The sequence below is a fragment of the Gigantopelta aegis genome, chromosome 15, assembly GCF_016097555.1.
Source record: "Gigantopelta aegis isolate Gae_Host chromosome 15, Gae_host_genome, whole genome shotgun sequence".
Classification (NCBI taxonomy): Eukaryota; Metazoa; Mollusca; class Gastropoda; order Neomphalida; family Peltospiridae; genus Gigantopelta; species Gigantopelta aegis.
In genome coordinates this window covers 6199859-6218777 of record NC_054713.1, presented here as the reverse complement: position 1 = coordinate 6218777, position 18919 = coordinate 6199859, and the positions used below count along the sequence as shown (strand labels likewise).

At 38.4% G+C, this 18919-nt stretch overlaps 1 protein-coding gene across 3 annotated transcripts in view; it reads right to left on the bottom strand.

Moving 5' to 3' along the window:
• Positions 1-274: 274 nt before the first annotated feature.
• The window catches only part of LOC121390550, a 23817-nt gene continuing 5172 nt past the window's right edge, over positions 275-18919 (bottom strand). The window contains exons 1-9 of one of the 3 annotated variants that reach the window (XM_041522388.1): positions 16564-16615; positions 15895-16185; positions 15166-15426; positions 12752-13118; positions 7190-7318; positions 4683-4725; positions 3961-4016; positions 3248-3367; positions 275-1461 (exon numbers count right to left, since the gene is read on the bottom strand). In XM_041522388.1, coding sequence (XP_041378322.1) covers positions 1418-1461; positions 3248-3367; positions 3961-4016; positions 4683-4725; positions 7190-7318; positions 12752-13118; positions 15166-15198 — 792 coding nt within the window. In that variant the 5' untranslated portion in view covers positions 15199-15426; positions 15895-16185; positions 16564-16615 and the 3' untranslated portion in view covers positions 275-1417. Of the gene's footprint in view, positions 1462-3247; positions 3368-3960; positions 4017-4682; positions 4726-7189; positions 7319-12751; positions 13119-15165; positions 15427-15894; positions 16186-16563; positions 16616-18919 lie in introns of those variants that run through there. The other 2 variants (XM_041522386.1, XM_041522389.1) reach the window with 2 other exon arrangements.

Genomic DNA, 18919 nt, shown 5'->3' with positions numbered 1-18919 from the left:
AGTAGCCTATAGATTTCTAACAGTTGTGAACGTTATATTCATAATTAAGTGCTTGATGTGTCACAACTACATCGTAATATAATACAAGTTATCATAAATAATCAATTAATGTTTTATTAAATTAATTAAAAACACTTATTTGTCATTACGGCATGTGATCAGCTTACACTCGAAATAAAAATGTATTAATGAAGAAAGTAGTATTTGTGAAATGTCCTGTCAGCCAATCAGAAAGAAATGTACTCTTACAACAGCCAATCGTTAAACGACAATGTCAAGAGGACATACGATTTAGTTATGACATACGAGGGAAATCGTACGATAAATATGACCCTCGTTATGCTGTACCTCGTAGGTAATAAATCCTTTTACGTAATAGTAATGAATATTTATCATATGTTCATATATAAATGTATTTCGATAACAATCAACCGGAGGAAGAGATAGTAATATATACAATCGAATTGGCGAGGATCCTTTTGAACTCAGATCCAGTCGACTACCGTACAAAGATAGGTTCCATAAATCAGGGATGTGAGAGCTACGCGGAAACGCTTAAATGCGTTTTTCCATTTCGTCTAAAACAAACAAAACATGATGTTCAATACTGCTGACCACACAAGGTTCATTTGCATGTTTTCACGGTTTCAAGTTTATGATGTCTGCCTCATATTCTATATATAACCTGTTTAGATTTGTTAGCATTGAATGCAATCGTTGGCAGTTCTAAGGGTTGCAAACAACATGTTTCCTTCAGGGGCCCTTGAGCGGCCCCTGGACCCCTGCCGCAGTAACCTTTTTTGTTCCAGCTCCTCTCACATCCCTGATAAATACAACTGCACTGTATGTCGCCATGTTTGTCACTTAACATAGAAGTGGCTATATACATGACTAATGATCGGCTAATGATCTACAGTGCAAGGCCACCATAACCCATCTAAACTGCCCCGTGCTAGGCACGGTTTTCATCTAGATTATGATCTGCACATATCACCCTAGTGACGTTAACTGACTTAAAACGTGGTCTACTGGGGAATAAAGACGTACATCCCAATACTTCTATATAATAACTGAAGAGGGAAAGTTCGGAAGAAAGCCTTTTCGTGCGATACAGATTGTAAACAAGTTTTATGTTAACTGACCACAAACGTATTATTCCAGGGTAAAAGAAACGTATTTCCCTATACTTCTGGTACATCACTGAGGAGGGTAAGTCCATGAGACGACGGATGCGCGTAGATTAACAACTAATGGGTGAATAGACGAGAATCGATTTGTAAGAGCGCTCAGATTAGCAAATTGGCCAACTTTCTGCTGGCAGTTGGTAGTCTGACCCTAGCATTAAAGAAGGTATTTCGTAATGTATACTGTATGGTGGGCCAGTGGTAGTTTTTGTCTCCCTCGACTGACGGTGTCTCTAGGGCATTGCATTCAGGTCGACGTCGTTGACGTATATGTTATCTGAAACGAAGAACACAGAAAACGTTAAAGTTGCGGACCCTAGCTTTTAAACACTACGGCGCATATTATTTAGCTTTTAGAGTCTGTTTTTGATCATTGAAATTAGATATTACTTAAGATTTTATTTGTTAGATTTCCCAGGAGCAGGATTTAGCTCAGTCGGGTTTCCTCTGATGACTACGAGTCAGAATCACCAAATGTTTGACATCCAATAGCCGATGATTAATTAATCAATGCGCTCCAGTGGTATCGTTAAACAAAAACAAACTTTATTTGTTAGATTACCCATTTCTGTACATTCGACGTTTTTCGGGTCATACTAGAAAACGTTGGTCACAGACCCTATTTTATAAACAATACGTCGCATTAAAAACAAAATAAAACGTTGGTGATTTTAGAGACGTTTTTGATAATTGTAACTAGACATTACTTATAGGTTTAAATTACTCTTTTCTGCAGGCCTATCTTCGATGTTTCTTTTTGGTCATCCTGATATTTCTAATACCAAGAAATGCATTTTTTTTATTGTCCCCAGAATATAAAATGGCAGTGTCAGGGTTGGGGTGCCCTGAGCTCACTGTCTCACAATTTTTTTTTTTTTAATAATAAATATTACATATGGCAAAATATACGAAATGTATTTTTCATATGTTTAAATACGCACGTACATCTGACAAATAACAGTTATGGAGAGACGTTCTAGTCTATTTTGACTGGTGTTTTCCCGTTCCAACGTCTTAACATGCTTTACATATGAATAACGATTTCAAATTATGTTTCACTGTTAATAAAAATAATAAAATCGATATTGAGACACTAGAAAATATTACAATGTCCAGAAATGCATTTGTTATATACTAAATTCTAACCGTAAAGCCATATTGTCACAGACCACTGACCTATTAAATGGCCTAACAAAGTATTACCTAAACAAATATATTTCATTTGTCCCTAAATGTACTTTATTCAACCATCTATGTAACCACCATACTCCACTTACTAATGATATTTTGTAAAAAGAATCGAATTGTGGCAATGGTCCATAATTCAAAAACTAATATTGCCAAGAGGGTTAACATGGATTTTACTCCATTATGGTTCAGTTATGGTGATGTGATAGCTAGATTTGGTTTCCAAACATTAATGTAATTATCATTTATTATAAACATTTTGAAAAATAAGGTCCTTAAATCTGTGACAGTATACCTTTAACAATGTAAAAACATATTTTATTTGCTACCAACTCAGGTGCGATCCTTTAAAGGGGCACAACTATGACTAACTTTGGTTACTTTGTGGTATAGGGCGGGACGTAGCCCGAAGCTAAAATGCTAGCTTGATGCGTGGTCGGTCTGGGATCGATCTCCGTAGGATGGTGCATATAAACAATCCCTAACTACTAATGAAAACATGTTTGAGGTTATCAAGTCGTTGGGAAGATATTAAGCGAGTGAGTGAGTGAGTGAGTGAGTGAGAGACTGAGTTATTGACTGACTGACTGAATGAATGAACAAATGAACGAATAAAGCTATTGGATGTCAGCCATTTGGTAATTTTGACATTTAGTTTTAGAGAGGAAACCCGCTACATTTTTCCATTAGTATCAAGGGATCTTTCACATGTACTATTCCACAGACAGAATAGCACATACCCTGGCCTTTGATTTACCAGTCGTCGTAGTGCACTCCCTGGGACGAGAAATAGCCACGGGGATCGATCCTAGACCGACTGCGCATGAAGCGAGCGATTTACCACTGCTACGTCCCGCCCTGGTTTTGAAACATGCCTTGATTAACTGGTTTCTTTCCACTTTTTTTCTGAAAGTCTTGGTTCTCATAAAGCTGGAGTTTCTCGTAAGTTACCGGAGTTTGCGGCTGAGTTGGTCCCAGTGTTTCGTACTGCGTGCCTATAACAGAAACAGAAAAAACAACATTTCAAATAACAGAAGCCTTTTAACAATGATGCGGATTAAAATTGTTTCTGGCGTTGTTGAGGTTTTTTTGTATGTTTTGTGGGGTTTTGTTAGTTTGTTTCGGTTTGTTTTTTAATATCTTTTTTGGTATACTCCTATTATATCCCAACATCGATTGCTGGGAATTGACTCCCTACCCCCACACCTGGAATGCAATGTGGATGTGGGCAGTAAAACGAAGTTAAAATATTAGAAGAGTTGCCAGATAAATAAGGTGCTATTCAAAGGAGGGAAAGGAAACGGGACAGTGGGGGGGGGGGGGGGGGGGGGGGGGGGGGCACAAACATTTACTATTACCATTACTATCTTTATCTTTATTACTATTACTACTATTATTATTACTACTACTATTACCATTACTACTATTACCATTAATATTACTATTACTGCTATTACTATTACTACTATTATTACTACTATTATTACTACTACTACTACTACTACTATGGCTGCTGCTACTACTACTGCTGTTGCTATTACTATTACTACTATTACTATTACTATTACTAGTATTACCAATACTGTACCTGGTGTTACACTGTCCTGGGTTTCAATCCCTTCGGGCCCCTTCCTCTCACTGCTACTAATGATATAAAACAATAATAATAATAACAAATAAATAATTAAACGAACTAAGATTTAAAGGTATATGACCATAATTGCAAATGTCATAATTGGATTACTGTCAAACAAAACAATTAAATTATCGTACCCAATTTTGTTTTTCATAATTACCTAAAAAATATCGCATTTGTAATGCATTGTCATTGGGCATAAACAATGTTGTTTTTTCTCGAGAGATCTGAGTAAAATAGTAAAACAAAATAATGTTGCACATCTTTAGACACCGCAATCGGTTCATCACTCTCAAATAAGTATGATTGATTGCAATAATTCTTACATTACAAGGGCATATCGAAGGGAGGGTATCAATGCGTGCCTGTTCCCCTAAATAAAAATTCAAGTATCCCTCTTTTTTAACAATTTATTAACAATTTTCATTTCATGAATACCAAAGACTTTTTTTTTTTTTTTCAAGTTCCTTTTTCAGGATTTGATCCAAGTCTCCTGGTGATCTTGGTCCCCTCCCTGGAATATCTCCTGGATTCGCCCGTGCATTACCCGCCTATCCTTGTCGGTCACTTTCGAACGATTTCCGATTTCCAATGTGTGGTTACTAAATGAAATTATTGGTTATAATTTTGTTTGGACATGACCCGAGAAAACAATAGAAGAGAATTGTGCACACCTTTTGTTTGCAGACTGGAAAAAGAGTGCTTTTAAACCTTCAGCTGTAAAATATAAATAAAACATAATAGTTAGTGTAATGGCATGCATTGTCGGTGTTTACAGGCGATCATCTACAAACAAGCATTCTGGGAATGGATGAATGAATGAATGAATGAATGGATGGATGGATGGATGGATAGACGGACGGACGGACGGATAGATGGACGGCCGGACAGGCGGATGGAAGGACGGACGAATGGATGGATGAATGGGGGTGGATGGACGGATGGATGGATGAATGAAAGTTATAAAGTTTTATTTATTTAACGACACCACTAGAGCACATTGATTTAATAATCATCGGCTACTGGATGCCAAACATTTGGTAATTTTGACATATAGTCTTAGAGAAAAAACTTGGTACGTTTTTTCTATTAGCAGCAAGGGATCTTTTATGTGCACCACAACACAGACAGGATAGCACATACCACATCATTTAATATACCAGTTGTGGTGCACTGGCTAGAACGAAAAATAGTCCAATGGGCCCACCTACAGGGATCGATCTCAAACCGACCGTGCATCAGGCGAGTGCTTTACCACTGGGCTACGTCCAGTCCTGAATGAATGAATGAATGAACGAATTAACGAATGAATGAATATCGACCCATCAGCACCAAAAGTATCGACTATTGGGTGTCAAACAAAGGTACGTATATGAATGTGGGAGTACTGCTGAAGCAACACATGTGAAGATTTTCCGTACAACACATTTTTATATCTCTAAGTTAAAGGGCTACAAGTTTGTTAAAAGTGGGTAAATCTCCATGAAAGTCAAATGATGAAGTATGTTGGGGCACTGAGGAAAAACATGTCAGGAAAACCACACTATGCAGAAAGATACAACCCTATCGCCCTGTGGTTGGACCAGTGGAGAACTAATATATATGACACCATATTTATGTGACTAATGCAATTAACGAGTACGAAAATGAAGTGTACTACTACTACTACTACTACTACTACTACTACTACTACTACTACCACCACTGCCATCACCACCACCACCACTACTACTACTAATAATAATAATAATGATGCTTCTACTACTACTACAACTAATATTACTACTACTACTACTACTGCTTCTACTAATACTATTACTACTTCTACTTCTACTACTACTACTACTACTACTACTACTACTACTCCTACTCCTACTACTACTCCTACTACTACTACTACTACTACTTCTACTACTACTACTACTACTACTACTACTACTACTCCTACTGCTACTGCTACTACTACTACTACTTCTACTACTACTACTACTACTACTACTACTTCTACTACTACTCCTACTACTGCTACTACTACTGCTACTCCTACTGCTACTCCTACTTCTACTACTACTACTACTCCTACTCCTACTGCTACTACTACTGCTACTGCTACTACTACTACTACTACTACTGCTACTGCTACTGCTACTCCTACTGCTACTACTACTCCTACTACTACTACTACTGCTACTGCTACTGCTACTGCTACTGCTACTGCTACTGCTACTGCTACTGCTACTGCTACTCCTACTACTACTACTACTACTACTGCTACTGCTACTGCTACTGCTACTCCTACTGCTACTGCTACTGCTACTCCTACTGCTACTGCTACTGCTACTGCTACTCCTACTGCTACTACTACTCCTACTACTACTCCTACTACTACTCCTACTACTACTACTACTACTGCTGCTACTACTACTACTACTACTCCTATTACTACTGCTGCTGCTACTACTACTACTACTACTACTACTACTACTACTACTACTACTACTACTACTACTACTACTACTACTACTACTACTACTACTACTACTACTACTACTCCTCCTCCTCCTCCTCCTCCTCCTCCTCCTACTACTACTACTACTACTACTACTACTACTACTACTACTACTCCTATTACTCCTCCTACTACTACTCTTCCTCCTCCTCCTCCTACTACTCCTATTACTACTACTGCTATTGCTACTACTTATACTACTACTACTACTACTACTACTACTACTACTACTACTACTACTACTACTATTACTACTACTGCTATTGCTACTACTTATACTACTACTACTATTACTACTAATACTACGACTCCTATTACTACTACCACTACTACCACTACTACTACTACTGATACTACCACTCCTACTACTCCAACTACTACTACTTCTGCTACTCCTATTACTACTACTACTACTACTACTATTGTTTCTACTATTTCTACTGCTACTGCTTATACTACTACTACTATTACTACTAATACTACGACTCCTACTACTACTACCACTACTACCACCACTACTACCACTACCATTACTACCTCTACTACTACTACCACTACTACCACTACTACTACCACTACCACCACCACTACTACTACTACCACTACCACCACTAATACTACTACTACCACCACTACTACTGCTATTAATATCAAATATGGAACAGCCCTGACCTTTTCTCTTGCCTGCGACAGATGTCTTGAAGTAGAGAGCTGCTATCAGCAGAGCAATGATGATGAGCAGGACGATAATCGATACACCGACAGCGATACCCACAGGGAAACTCAGACCAGAGGAACCAGCTGTGAAAATAAAGTAAAGTTTGTTTTATTTAACGACGCCACTAGAGCACATTGATTTTTTATCTTATCATCGGCTATTTGACGTCATACATATGGTCATTCTAACACTATTTTTTAGAGGAAACCCGCTGTCGCCACATAGGCTACTCTTTTACGACAGGCAGCAAGGGATCTTTTATTTGCGCTTCCCACAGACAGGATAGTACAAACCATGGCCTTTGTTCAACCAGTTATGGATCACTGGTCGGTGCAAGTGGTTTACACCTACCCATTGAGCCTTGTGGAGCACTCACTCAGGGTTTGGAGTCGGTATCTGGATTAAAAATCCCATGCCTCGACTGGGATCTGAACCCAGTACCTACCAGCCTGTAGACCGATGGCCTAACCACGACGCCACCGAGGCCGGTTAGCTGTGAAAATAAGAAATATTCTGAGAGTACCCAACACATTTTCATATCTCCTAAATCCAAGAGCCGCTAACTGTGAAAAATGATTAAATCGCCATGAAAGTTAAACTTGATTTCTAGTAACATATGATAAAGCTATAATTTTATAAATAGTTTCATCTCAGTATCTTCAAGGATTGCAAAAAAATCAAAAATAAATTAATAATAATAAATTTAAAAAACATGTCTGGACAAATTATTTTCATATCTCCTAAGTTCAAGGGCCACAACTCTGTGAAAAATAGGTAAACCGTAATGACGGTTAAACCTGGGGCCTAATTCACAAAGGTATCTTAGGCTCTGCTAAACAACAAAGCATCCTCTTTGCAAGTCTTTTAGCACTGCACTGCGAGATCGCAAAGTTGCGAGTTTAGTGAATTAGGCCCTGTATCCGAATATGATAAAACTATACGCAAGATTGCAGCTCAATAGCATAAAAATCGGGGAAACTATATGTGGGACAGACAGACAGTCAGATAGACGGACAGACAGACAGACGGATGGATATTAAACACATAGTCCCCTGCCGGGCCTAACACAGTATCTTGAGGCTTTGCGAAACAATTGTCTGGTAAACAAAGTTTCGATCTTCTTAGTTCAAGCGCCATAACTCGCCATGAAAGTCACACTTAGGAAGGAAGGAAGGAAATGTAATGTAACGACGCACTCAACACATTTTATTTACGGTTATATTGCATCAGGCATATGGTTAAGGACTACACAGATATTGAGAGAGAAAACCAGCTGTCGCCACTTCATGGGCTACTCTTTTCAATTAGCAGCAAGGGATCTTTTATATGCACCATCCCATAGACAGGATAGCACATACCACAGCCTTTGACATACCAGTCGTGATGCACTGGCTGGAGCGAAAAATAGCCCAGTGGACCCACTGACAGGGATCGATCCCAAACCAGGCAAGCGCTTTTACCACTAGGGCTACGTGTCGGCCCTTCATCTGTAACAGTAACCTATAAAGATATAAACAAAATTCCACCTCACTATCTTGAGGCCTTGCGAAAAAGTCTCGTAAACTATACGTGGGACGGAAAGACAGACAGACGGACGGAGATGAAATCTATAGTCCTTGTCAGTTTGATCGGTAGGGGACTAATTAAAATTAGCTACACTATTACATGTGGATCTAACAGTAGCCCGGTGGAGCTCATGTCCAGTTGACCTTTCATTCGACCAATCAAAACCTTACTTGCAAAATCATGCCAGTGATTTGAGAAGAATTTGCAATCATTCGGGATTATGCCGAGGGTATACGAAATAATTCGGATGAATTACGAAGTATGCCGGAAACTAATTGCAATACAAAATTTTATATAAAATTCGTTTCAAGACGACAACAACAAAAAACCGTGATGGTATAGCCATAAAATCTGTTTATACTAGTATACAATCCAAAGTTTATTACCGCACTTTTCCCCCTGTTTTTTTCAATGTTGAAATAGACCAATAAGTTCGCCTATTGCATAAATAGTCTCGCCCGATATTTTTAGACTTTGTATGCTCCCGAATAACGCTATAAAAGGCGATATTTAAATTGTTATTTATAGATGAAATGTCACCTGGACATGGGAGTCCAGGCAATGCTGTTAGATCTACTGGCTAGACCCAGTAGAACTAATTTTAATCAGATTGCATACAGAAAGAAGTGTTTTATTTAACGACGCACTCAACACATTTTATTTACGGTTATATGGCGTCAGACATATGGTTAAGGACCACACATATTTTTTTAGAGGAAACCCGCTGTCGCCACATAGGCTACTCTTTTACGACAGGCAGCAAGGGATCTTTTAGTTGCGCTTCCCACAGGCAGGATAGCACAAACCATGGCCTTTGTTGAACCAGTTATGGATCACTGATCGGTGCAAGTGGTTTACACCTACCCATTGAGCCTTGCGGAGCACTCACTCAGGGTTTGGAGTCGGTATCTGGATTAAAAATGCCATGCCTCGACTGGGATCCGAACCCAGTACCTACCAGCCTGTAGACCGATGGCCTGCCACGACGCCACCGAGGCCGGTCAGATTGCATACCTCGCTGTGAAAAATATGAAGTAATTAATTTACCCCCCAACTAAGATTATGGGGAGCCATTCAAGATATTACCATGTTGAAACTATAAATTCACATACACAAGGTTTGTTTGTTTATTTTGTTTAACGACACCTCTAGAGCACACTGATTTATTAAGCATCGGCTATTGGATGTCAAACATCTATAGTCTTAGAGAGGAAACCCGCTACATTTTTATATTAGTAAGGAATCTTTTATATGCACCACCCTACAGACAGGATAGCACATACTACGGCCTTTGATACATCAGTCGTGGTGCACTGGCTGGAACGAGAAATAGCCCAATGGGCCTACCGAAAAGGATCGATTCCAGATCGTCCGCGCATCAGGGGCGGGGGGGGGGGGGGGCATTACCACTGGGAATGAATCTTTAACGGCACGTGACTCCCAAACAAAACAACACATCTGCTGCTGAGTGTCATCCATATATATATATATATATATATATATATATATATATATATATATATATATAACTTACTAAAATAATATGACATTAGCAAATAATTACCACAATTCTACTTCCCTTAATTCATTTTGTTGAGTACATTTTAAATATGCAAGTAATACTACTAAAGGTACCTGTGTTGAAACCAAAATCTATTGATTGATATACTTTAAATTGCACATATATGCACTGGCGTATCCGGGTAGCCAGGGATTTGGGCGCAAGAGGACCTTGCCTTCTCGAATATACCTCTTTTTTCACAATACCAGCCTTTATAATGCATGTCACCCCATAAAATGTGTAAAAGCAGTGCCCTCTGTCTCCACTCCAGCCCCAATAAACAATCCTGGCTACCCTAATAAACAACTTTCAGATCAGGTTGCCGGGGTCTGGATTGAAAATTAACGTTGTGGAAAGACACTGGTTTAAGATGTGATAATAATCCAGCTCAAATTTCAAAACATCACTTGCCGGATTCGTTTCGAGTTGTGCTGTGTCATAGCCAGCTTTGTTTTGTAGATCTACATAGTCACGATCACGGGACACACACACGCCATATATGTGCACATACCATGTTAAAACTATCCCAGTAAATTAATTCCATTTAATGTACAATTGCAATGCATCTACAGTTTACCTGAGGTTGAAATTTGTTTAAGACAAAATTTAAAAATACAAACTTTACTTTCTACAAAATTGGGGATTTCTAATTAACACATTTATTTTATCTCAAACTCGAAACGAATCCGGCAAGTGATGTCTTGAAATCTGAGCTGGATTATTATCACATCTTATCAACTCGATATATATATATATATATATATATATATATATATATATATATATATATATAATTGTTATGATTTAACTGTTAATAACATCCCGTTCAATATTGGTTACAAATGTTTTGATTTCATCGCTCATTTCTATTCCCAGAAATACATACGGTTTTCAATAGAGTAGATAATTAGAAAGCATTTTTTTTTTTAATTGTTATTCATCTAACAGGATCTCTTGAATTTCCGGATGTATCTGGAGACGGCCGCAAGTCACAGTTATTTTTTCCGGAAATATATCCGCGCAAGTAGTTTGCTGTTTGACTGTGATTATTTCATGGCAGACAGCTTTCAAGTGGCAACTATTACACTGACGTTGACAGGGGAGAGCCTGTAGTTTGCAAACATGTGTAACTTGTTAAAGGGACATTCTTGAGTTTGCTGCATTGTAAGATGTTTCCGACTAATAAAATATTTCTATGATTAAATTTACATATTAAATACATTTTCTGGTTTAGAATATCAGAGTCTATATATTCAATGTGTTTCTGGTCGTCTTAATGTTTGTAAAAAGCCCAAACTAGATTTTGCCTTCAAATAATTTCGTACGCACGAAAAAAAAAATATTTTAGGAAATAAAATTAAATTTAACCTAGTACAAATATTAGAACGATAAGAAACACGTATAATATACAGCCACTAATATTTTATGCAGAAATGTAATTACAATCGTTAAAAGTTTCTGTCAGTCGATAACATCTTAAAAATTGCAACAAACATTTTTACACTTCATTATGGTCATTTCAGCTCGTGTAAAATACGTGCACTTCGGCCAGATTTAGTGGGCGTGTTTGTTTTTTGTTTTGATTTTGGTTTGTTTTTTGTTTTTTAAAAATAGTTTGCCCAAGTTTTTCTCTGTTTTTCTAACTACTAATTTAAGCAGTACTGGCCAATTGTTTTCGTACTATTTCCAATTATGGTTCAAGCACTATGTCCTGAAGATTCATATCTCACGTATCAACAATTACCAAATATTTGACTTCGAATAGCCGATGATTAATAAATCAATGTGCTGTAATGATGTTGTTAAACAAAACAAACTTTAATTTTAAAATAACACTTTGAAGGGCACGAGTCGATATCACCCCGTATTCATTTTTCTTATCATCTATTATGCTAGTTTCAGGCTACCAACTGCCAACGCAAAGTTGGCCAACTTTCTGATCTCACGACTTCTACGACTGTCGATGTGCTAGTTTGAGCGCTCTAACAACTCGATTTTCGTCTTATACGACTTCTACGACCGACTAGTCGTTAATCGGAGAGCCCCCTTCGTAAGTTGGAGACATTAAAACGTAACAGTCGAGTTTGTCAACTTCGTCGTGTTCGCTTGATGCGCGGTCGGTCTAGGGTCGATCCCCGTCGGTGGGCCCACGCAACGCATTTTATTTACGGCTATATGGCGTCGGACTTATGGTTCAGGACCATACAGATATGAGAGAGGAAACACGCTGTCGCCACTTCATGTGCTACTCTTTTCGATTAGCATCAAGGGATCTTTTATATGCACCATTCCACAGACAGGATGGTACATATCACGGCCTTTGTTATACCAGTTGTGGAGCACTGTCTGGAACGAGACATAGTATGAACGTTACAAACCACATCCTTACCCATCTGACCACTTTGCAACGGCGCACTCCTTGTTTGACAAACTGTTGCAGCAGGATCGCTGCGTCCAGACGGATTCTGCGCGAAGACCCGGAACAGGAAGTTAGTTCCTTCAGTCAAACCACTGACGTTTGCTTTAAAGGTGTTTCCTTCGTGCTCAAGGTGCAGAATGAATGCAGAACACATTGGAGAAGGAGTCTGAAACATCTGAGAAGGAGTCTGAAACATCTGAGAAGGAGTCTGAAACATCTGAGAATTTTCCTTTTGATACTTCAATTTGTACGTTTTTATTGGTGGATTTTCCAACCAGCAGTACAGAATCCTCGGTGCGTTCAGTGCAATAAAAATCTCGTGGTGCTTCCGGTACAACTGAAATAATTCAAAAATTTGACTAATCAAATCCTAATCCAAAATTACATACAACAGTTTGTAACAGCTTGTGTTTATTTTTCTTCTTCAAGTTCTGTGTTTGTGATAAATATACATGTATTTATAATATTCTCTTCAAAAAAGCAGGCGAACTCTAATAAGAATTTACAGCTGCCAAATCTTTAAAGGGACATACCCTAGTTTTTAAATACTAAGACATATTTTTCACTATTGGAGCCGTTTTGGATAACTGAAATCATACTTTACTTAGATTATATTGTTTTGATTATACATATCCGTACATGGTCATCCTGGTTGTTTCAATACCACAAAATACATTTCTCATATTTTTAAAAACGCACGTGCGACTGAGAAGTAACAGTTATGGACTCGAGTTTTAGTCTATTTTTAGAGGGTATTTCACCATTTCAAAGTCAGAGACTCATGTTTCACTCAACTTTGTCCAAATGTGTTACAGGTTTGTAGATTAACTAAACTTAGTGTTAATTTGCACGGGTTGAAACTAGGGTGTGTCCCTTTAAGGTATATTAGCTGTGGAGAATGGTTATATGATAATAGTGAATTAATTGGGCAAACATTACAACCGGTAGTTCAGTATTATAGTAGGTTTTATGACCACCAAAGATTTTGAAGGACGTTTGGGGTCAGAAGTGAAATTCATAAACAAAACAGGCGTTCTTTACAAGGATGTTTGTGGTCAAAACGTATGTTCGGTCTAAAAGTTGATATTAACATTAATATTTCAAGTCCCCTACCTTTTTGGAAGAGTATATAATTAAAAATGTATGCATAGCCTTGACATAGCCTTTTGGCTGGATTTTGCACGTTATTTTATAATATTGTGTATTGACCTTTTGGAACATGGGTTTATAGCGGAAGAGACAGCCGGAGTGAATCGGTTAATGGAACCACCTGTTCGGACCGGTACTACAGCCAGATGCGGTCATATAGCAAAAATCTGAGACAGAAATGTTCTCAATTTTGGAGTTAAAATAAATGCTTATATTATAATGTATGATCTCAATGGTGTATGTTGTTAATGTCAACGAGAACCCGTTCTATTGGCAATCTTCATTTGAAGTTGGGAAATTTAACATGGATTTCAGTGGCAGATGGCATTTGTGTAGTGAGACCTAAAGTTGCGTATATAGTTTACAAAAACACGTTTGGTATTACATGTATATGATAAAGAGAATATTAATCTCGTGTGTTTATTTATCGTCAAGATCTTATATTAGTAATAAAGGCTCACATAATACAATTTTTATTCCTAATATATGATAATGACGATACCGAAAAACACTCTGGAAATACCTCTATATATATATTGTCTACAAAAACACGTTGTGTTAAGCTTGAGATTTTAAGTTAAAGAGATTATTACCCTCGTGTGTTTCGGTATCGTCAATAGTATATTTGAGGAATAAAAATATTGCGTATATTAATGCATTTTTAAAAATTGCTAAATTATTCAGCGATGGAATTAGCAGATGGGATATCGTAGGTTTAACAAAAAAACGTAATAAAAACCATTCATCTTTGTCAATGGTCATAGCTGCAATAATGATTATTTTAATTTTATAATATTTTTATATCAAACTTTTGTGTATTAATAAAGCTCTTTACCAACGTTAATGGGATATGATAACCCATTTCCGTACATCCGAAGTGTTTATGTTCATCCTAGTATATCTAGTACAGCGAAATGCATTTTTTCATACTTTTAAAAACTTACATGTATACTCCTGAGAAGTAACGGTTATGGAGACGAGTTCTAGTTTATGGCTTAAGGGTATTTCCCAGTTTTAACGCCACACACTCTTGTTTCATTATATTGTAATTTTACCCAAAAGTGTTACAGGTTTGTACATTAAACATATTTAGTGTCTATTTTCACGGGTTGAAATTAGAGTATGCGACTTTAAATGTTACTTTATATAACCTAAACAAGAACAAAATGAAAATCGTAGTACATATTTTCACGGGTTCAAACTAGGGTATGCGACTTTAAATTGCATGTACTCACAGCGTATGGTAATATGGCGGGTGAAATTTCCATGCCTGTTAAAAGAAATGCAGAATAGCTGCGTTTGGTCACGCGTTGCACGTGCGAGAATCGTCAAGGGAAACGTGGCACCGTTTAACCGAGAGTTGTCCAGCTTCCACCGGTAAGAGCACCGTGGGTTACAGTCGCTGTAGCAGACGATAGGACCCACAGTGTTGGTGCAGTTGTTACCCAGAACGTAAACATCGGCTTCGGGCTTGAACACCGGTTTTCCGGGTTTGTCTGCAAACAAGAAAAAAAGAGTTATAGGATCAGTAGACAGACAGACAGACAGACAGAGAGATAGACGGAAAAACATAACACGTTATGCTAGGCTTAGACTGTCAACTGCCACGGCGAAGTTAGCCAACTCGACTTTTGCGTTGTTATTTTCCCCAACTCCCGACTTAGACTAATGGGTTATACGAAGAGAACCTATAAAGGTACTGAGACTAGCACCTGACCTGGTGTTTATAAAACTATTAGCTTTAGACTCGAGACTCTAATAGAGTCTGAGACATTGATGTCATGACAACGCCATACAAATTGTATGCGTGTGAAGTCATTAGAGATTGAGTCTGGACTTGAAGTTTTATAAGCACGGGAACCAGGACGGTCGCAGAAGTCGTGAGAGCAGAAAGTTGGCCAACTTTGTGCTGGCTGTTGGTAGTTTGAACCTAGCATTAGTCACTGAACGTCAGTGTGGCTTACATTGCACATCAAATTTAAGAGCAGCGCTGATTGGTGACTTGTTTCCCAGGACGTCGGAAGCGGAGCATGTTAACGCGGTACCAGTCTGTTTCCGGTTGAGTTTAGGACTGTAGACATTCAGCTTTGCTCCCTGTGTAACCTTGACCCCGTTAAGGAACCACGTGTACGTAATTTCTTCACTACTGATGTTAACGGGAACAGGCTGAAATTTCGAACTGCACGTGAAGCGGGTTTGGGTGTATTCCACTATTGGTAAATTGTTTGCTTGTATCACTGGTTTCGTCAGCTCTCCTGTAATAAAGAAGAATTTTTTTTATTAAAATGCATAATGTTATTAAAAAAAAAAAAAAAAAATTGTTTTTATTATTATGCGTGACGTGAAACTAACTGCTCTGTGACGCGCCACTCATTAGAAACGTTTTGAGGTAACACTAGCCCGAGTACTCTGACTGTAAGAGAGCTAGACGGACATTTGGACATAAATACGCTCTCATTACAGTCAGACCAAGCTATGTATTTTTTTGGCAATTCCCGACAACCAAAAAGTTGGCAAAGATGTTCGCTCTGATACCACAACAATCCTATGTTTGACGTCAAATACCTTTACATCGATCATTTTCGAGTTAACTGATTAAAAACAATCCACATATTAATCACTAATACACATACTACAGAAAGAAATCCGACAGCACCCACATTCAGCTACGCTTCGTGACACTCCGTCGCAAGCTCGGTGACCTATTTCGTGACGTAGATCACGTGATCGCCCACTGGGCGATTCCGCCTAGTAGACGGAATGGCTGAGTGGGCGATCATGTGACGCAACGTCACGATATACATGTAGGTCGGCGAACTTAGAATTCTGCTGTCCGGAGTTTGCCGAAGCTTAGCTGAATGAGGGTGCTGTCGGGTTTCTTTCTGTAGTGTGTGTATTAGTGATTAATATGTGGATTTTTTAAAATCAATTAACTCGAAAATGATCGATGTAAAAGTATTTAACGTCAAACATAGTATTGTTGTGGTATTAGCGCGGAAATCTTTGCCAACTTTTTGGTTGTCGGGAATTGCCAAAAAAATACATAGCTTGGTCTCTAACTGTAATGAGAGCGTATTTATGTCCAAATGTCCGTCTAGCTCTCTTACAGTCAGAAAGAAAGAAGTGTTTTATTTAACGACGCACTCAACACATTTTATTTACGGTTATATGGCGTCAGACATATGGTTAAGGACCACACAGATTTTGAGAGGAAACCCGCTGTCGCCACTACATGGGCTACTCTTCCGATTAGCAGCAAGGGATCTTTTATTTGCGCTTCCCACAGGCAGGATAGCACAAACCATGGCCTTTGTTGAACCAGTTATGGATCACTGGTCGGTGCAAGTGGTTTACACGTACCCATTGAGCCTTGCGGAGCACTCACTCAGGGTTTGGAGTCGGTATCTGGATTAAAAATCCCATGCCTCGAACAGTCCGAGTACTCGGGCTGAGGTAACACGTAAGATATTTTGTAGCGGCCATGGCGTAATCTATAGTAATACCAAAAAAATAAAATTCAGTATAATGTTTTTTATTATTATTATTATTATTTTTTTTTTTTTTTTTTTTTTTTTTTTTTTTTTTTTATTATTGATTATATATTTTTATTAATTATTATTTTTTTTTTTTTATTATTATTATTTTTTTTTATTTATTTATTTATTTATTTATTCATTCATTCATTCATTTATTTATTTTGTCTCTGTGAGTGCTTGCTTGCGTGTGTGTCTGTGTAATTATATATGTTTTAGACTTCTTAGGACATGAAGGACATGTTTTATTTAACGACGCACTCAACACATTTTATTTACGGTTATATGGCGTCGGACATTATGGTTAAGGATAACACAGATATTGAGAGAGGAAACCCACTGTCGCCACTTCATGGGCTACTCTTTACGAGGGGTCTTTTATATGCACCATCCCATAGACAGGATAGCACATACCACGGCCTTTGATATACCAGTCGTGGTGCACTGGCTGGAGCGAGAAATAGCCCAATGGGCCCACTGACAGGGATCGATCCCAAACCATCCGCGCATCAAGCGAGCGCTTTACCACTGAGCTACGTCTCGCCCCTAGACTTCTTAGAGTCACAGTTATTATCTTTGGTATATTTTTAATAATTAAGAAATTCGTAACGATCATGCTGTTACCGGCCTCAATGGTGAAGGAAGTGTGTTGGCACCCCGCCAGGGGCTCTCACCCAAACTGAGTTCTAGCGACTCAATGGGAAGGCATAAAACAACTGCAGTTGGAATTGTGATATAATTGTGTTATATATATACACCAAAAAAGAATTTGTTTTGTTTAATGACCACACTAGAGCGCATTGATTTATTAATCATCGGCTGTTGGATGTCGAACATTTGGTAAATTTGACATATAGTCTGAGAAGAGAAACCCGCTACATTTGTCCATTAGTAGCAAGGGATATTTTGTATGCTCCATCCCACAGACAGGATAGCACATACCACGGCCTTTCATATACCAGTCTTGGTGTACTGGCTGGCAAGATAAATAGCTCAATGGGCCCACCGACGGGGATCGATCCCAAACTGATCGTGCATCAAGCGAGCACTTTACCATTGGACTACATCCCGTCTCCTATATACACCACCCCACAGACAGGATAACACATACTACCGGTTCTTGTGCATTGGTTGGAATGAGAAATAGGATTCCAGACCGACCGCGCATCACGCGAGCGCTTTACCACTTAGCTACGCCCCTCCCCACAAATCACGAATCTATTAGCTTGTAATAAAAATTGTTTAATAAACCGATATACGATCCACGTTACTTACGCGCAGTATTACAGCCCTTCAGTATTACAGCCCTTCAGTATTCATCCTAGCAATCTATGTATGGTATGTGGTATCATGTCTGTGGCATAGTCCATATAAAATGACCGGCCTCGGTGACGTCGTGGCAGGCCATCGGTCTACAGGCTGGTAGGTACTGGGTTCGGATCCCAGTCGAGGCATG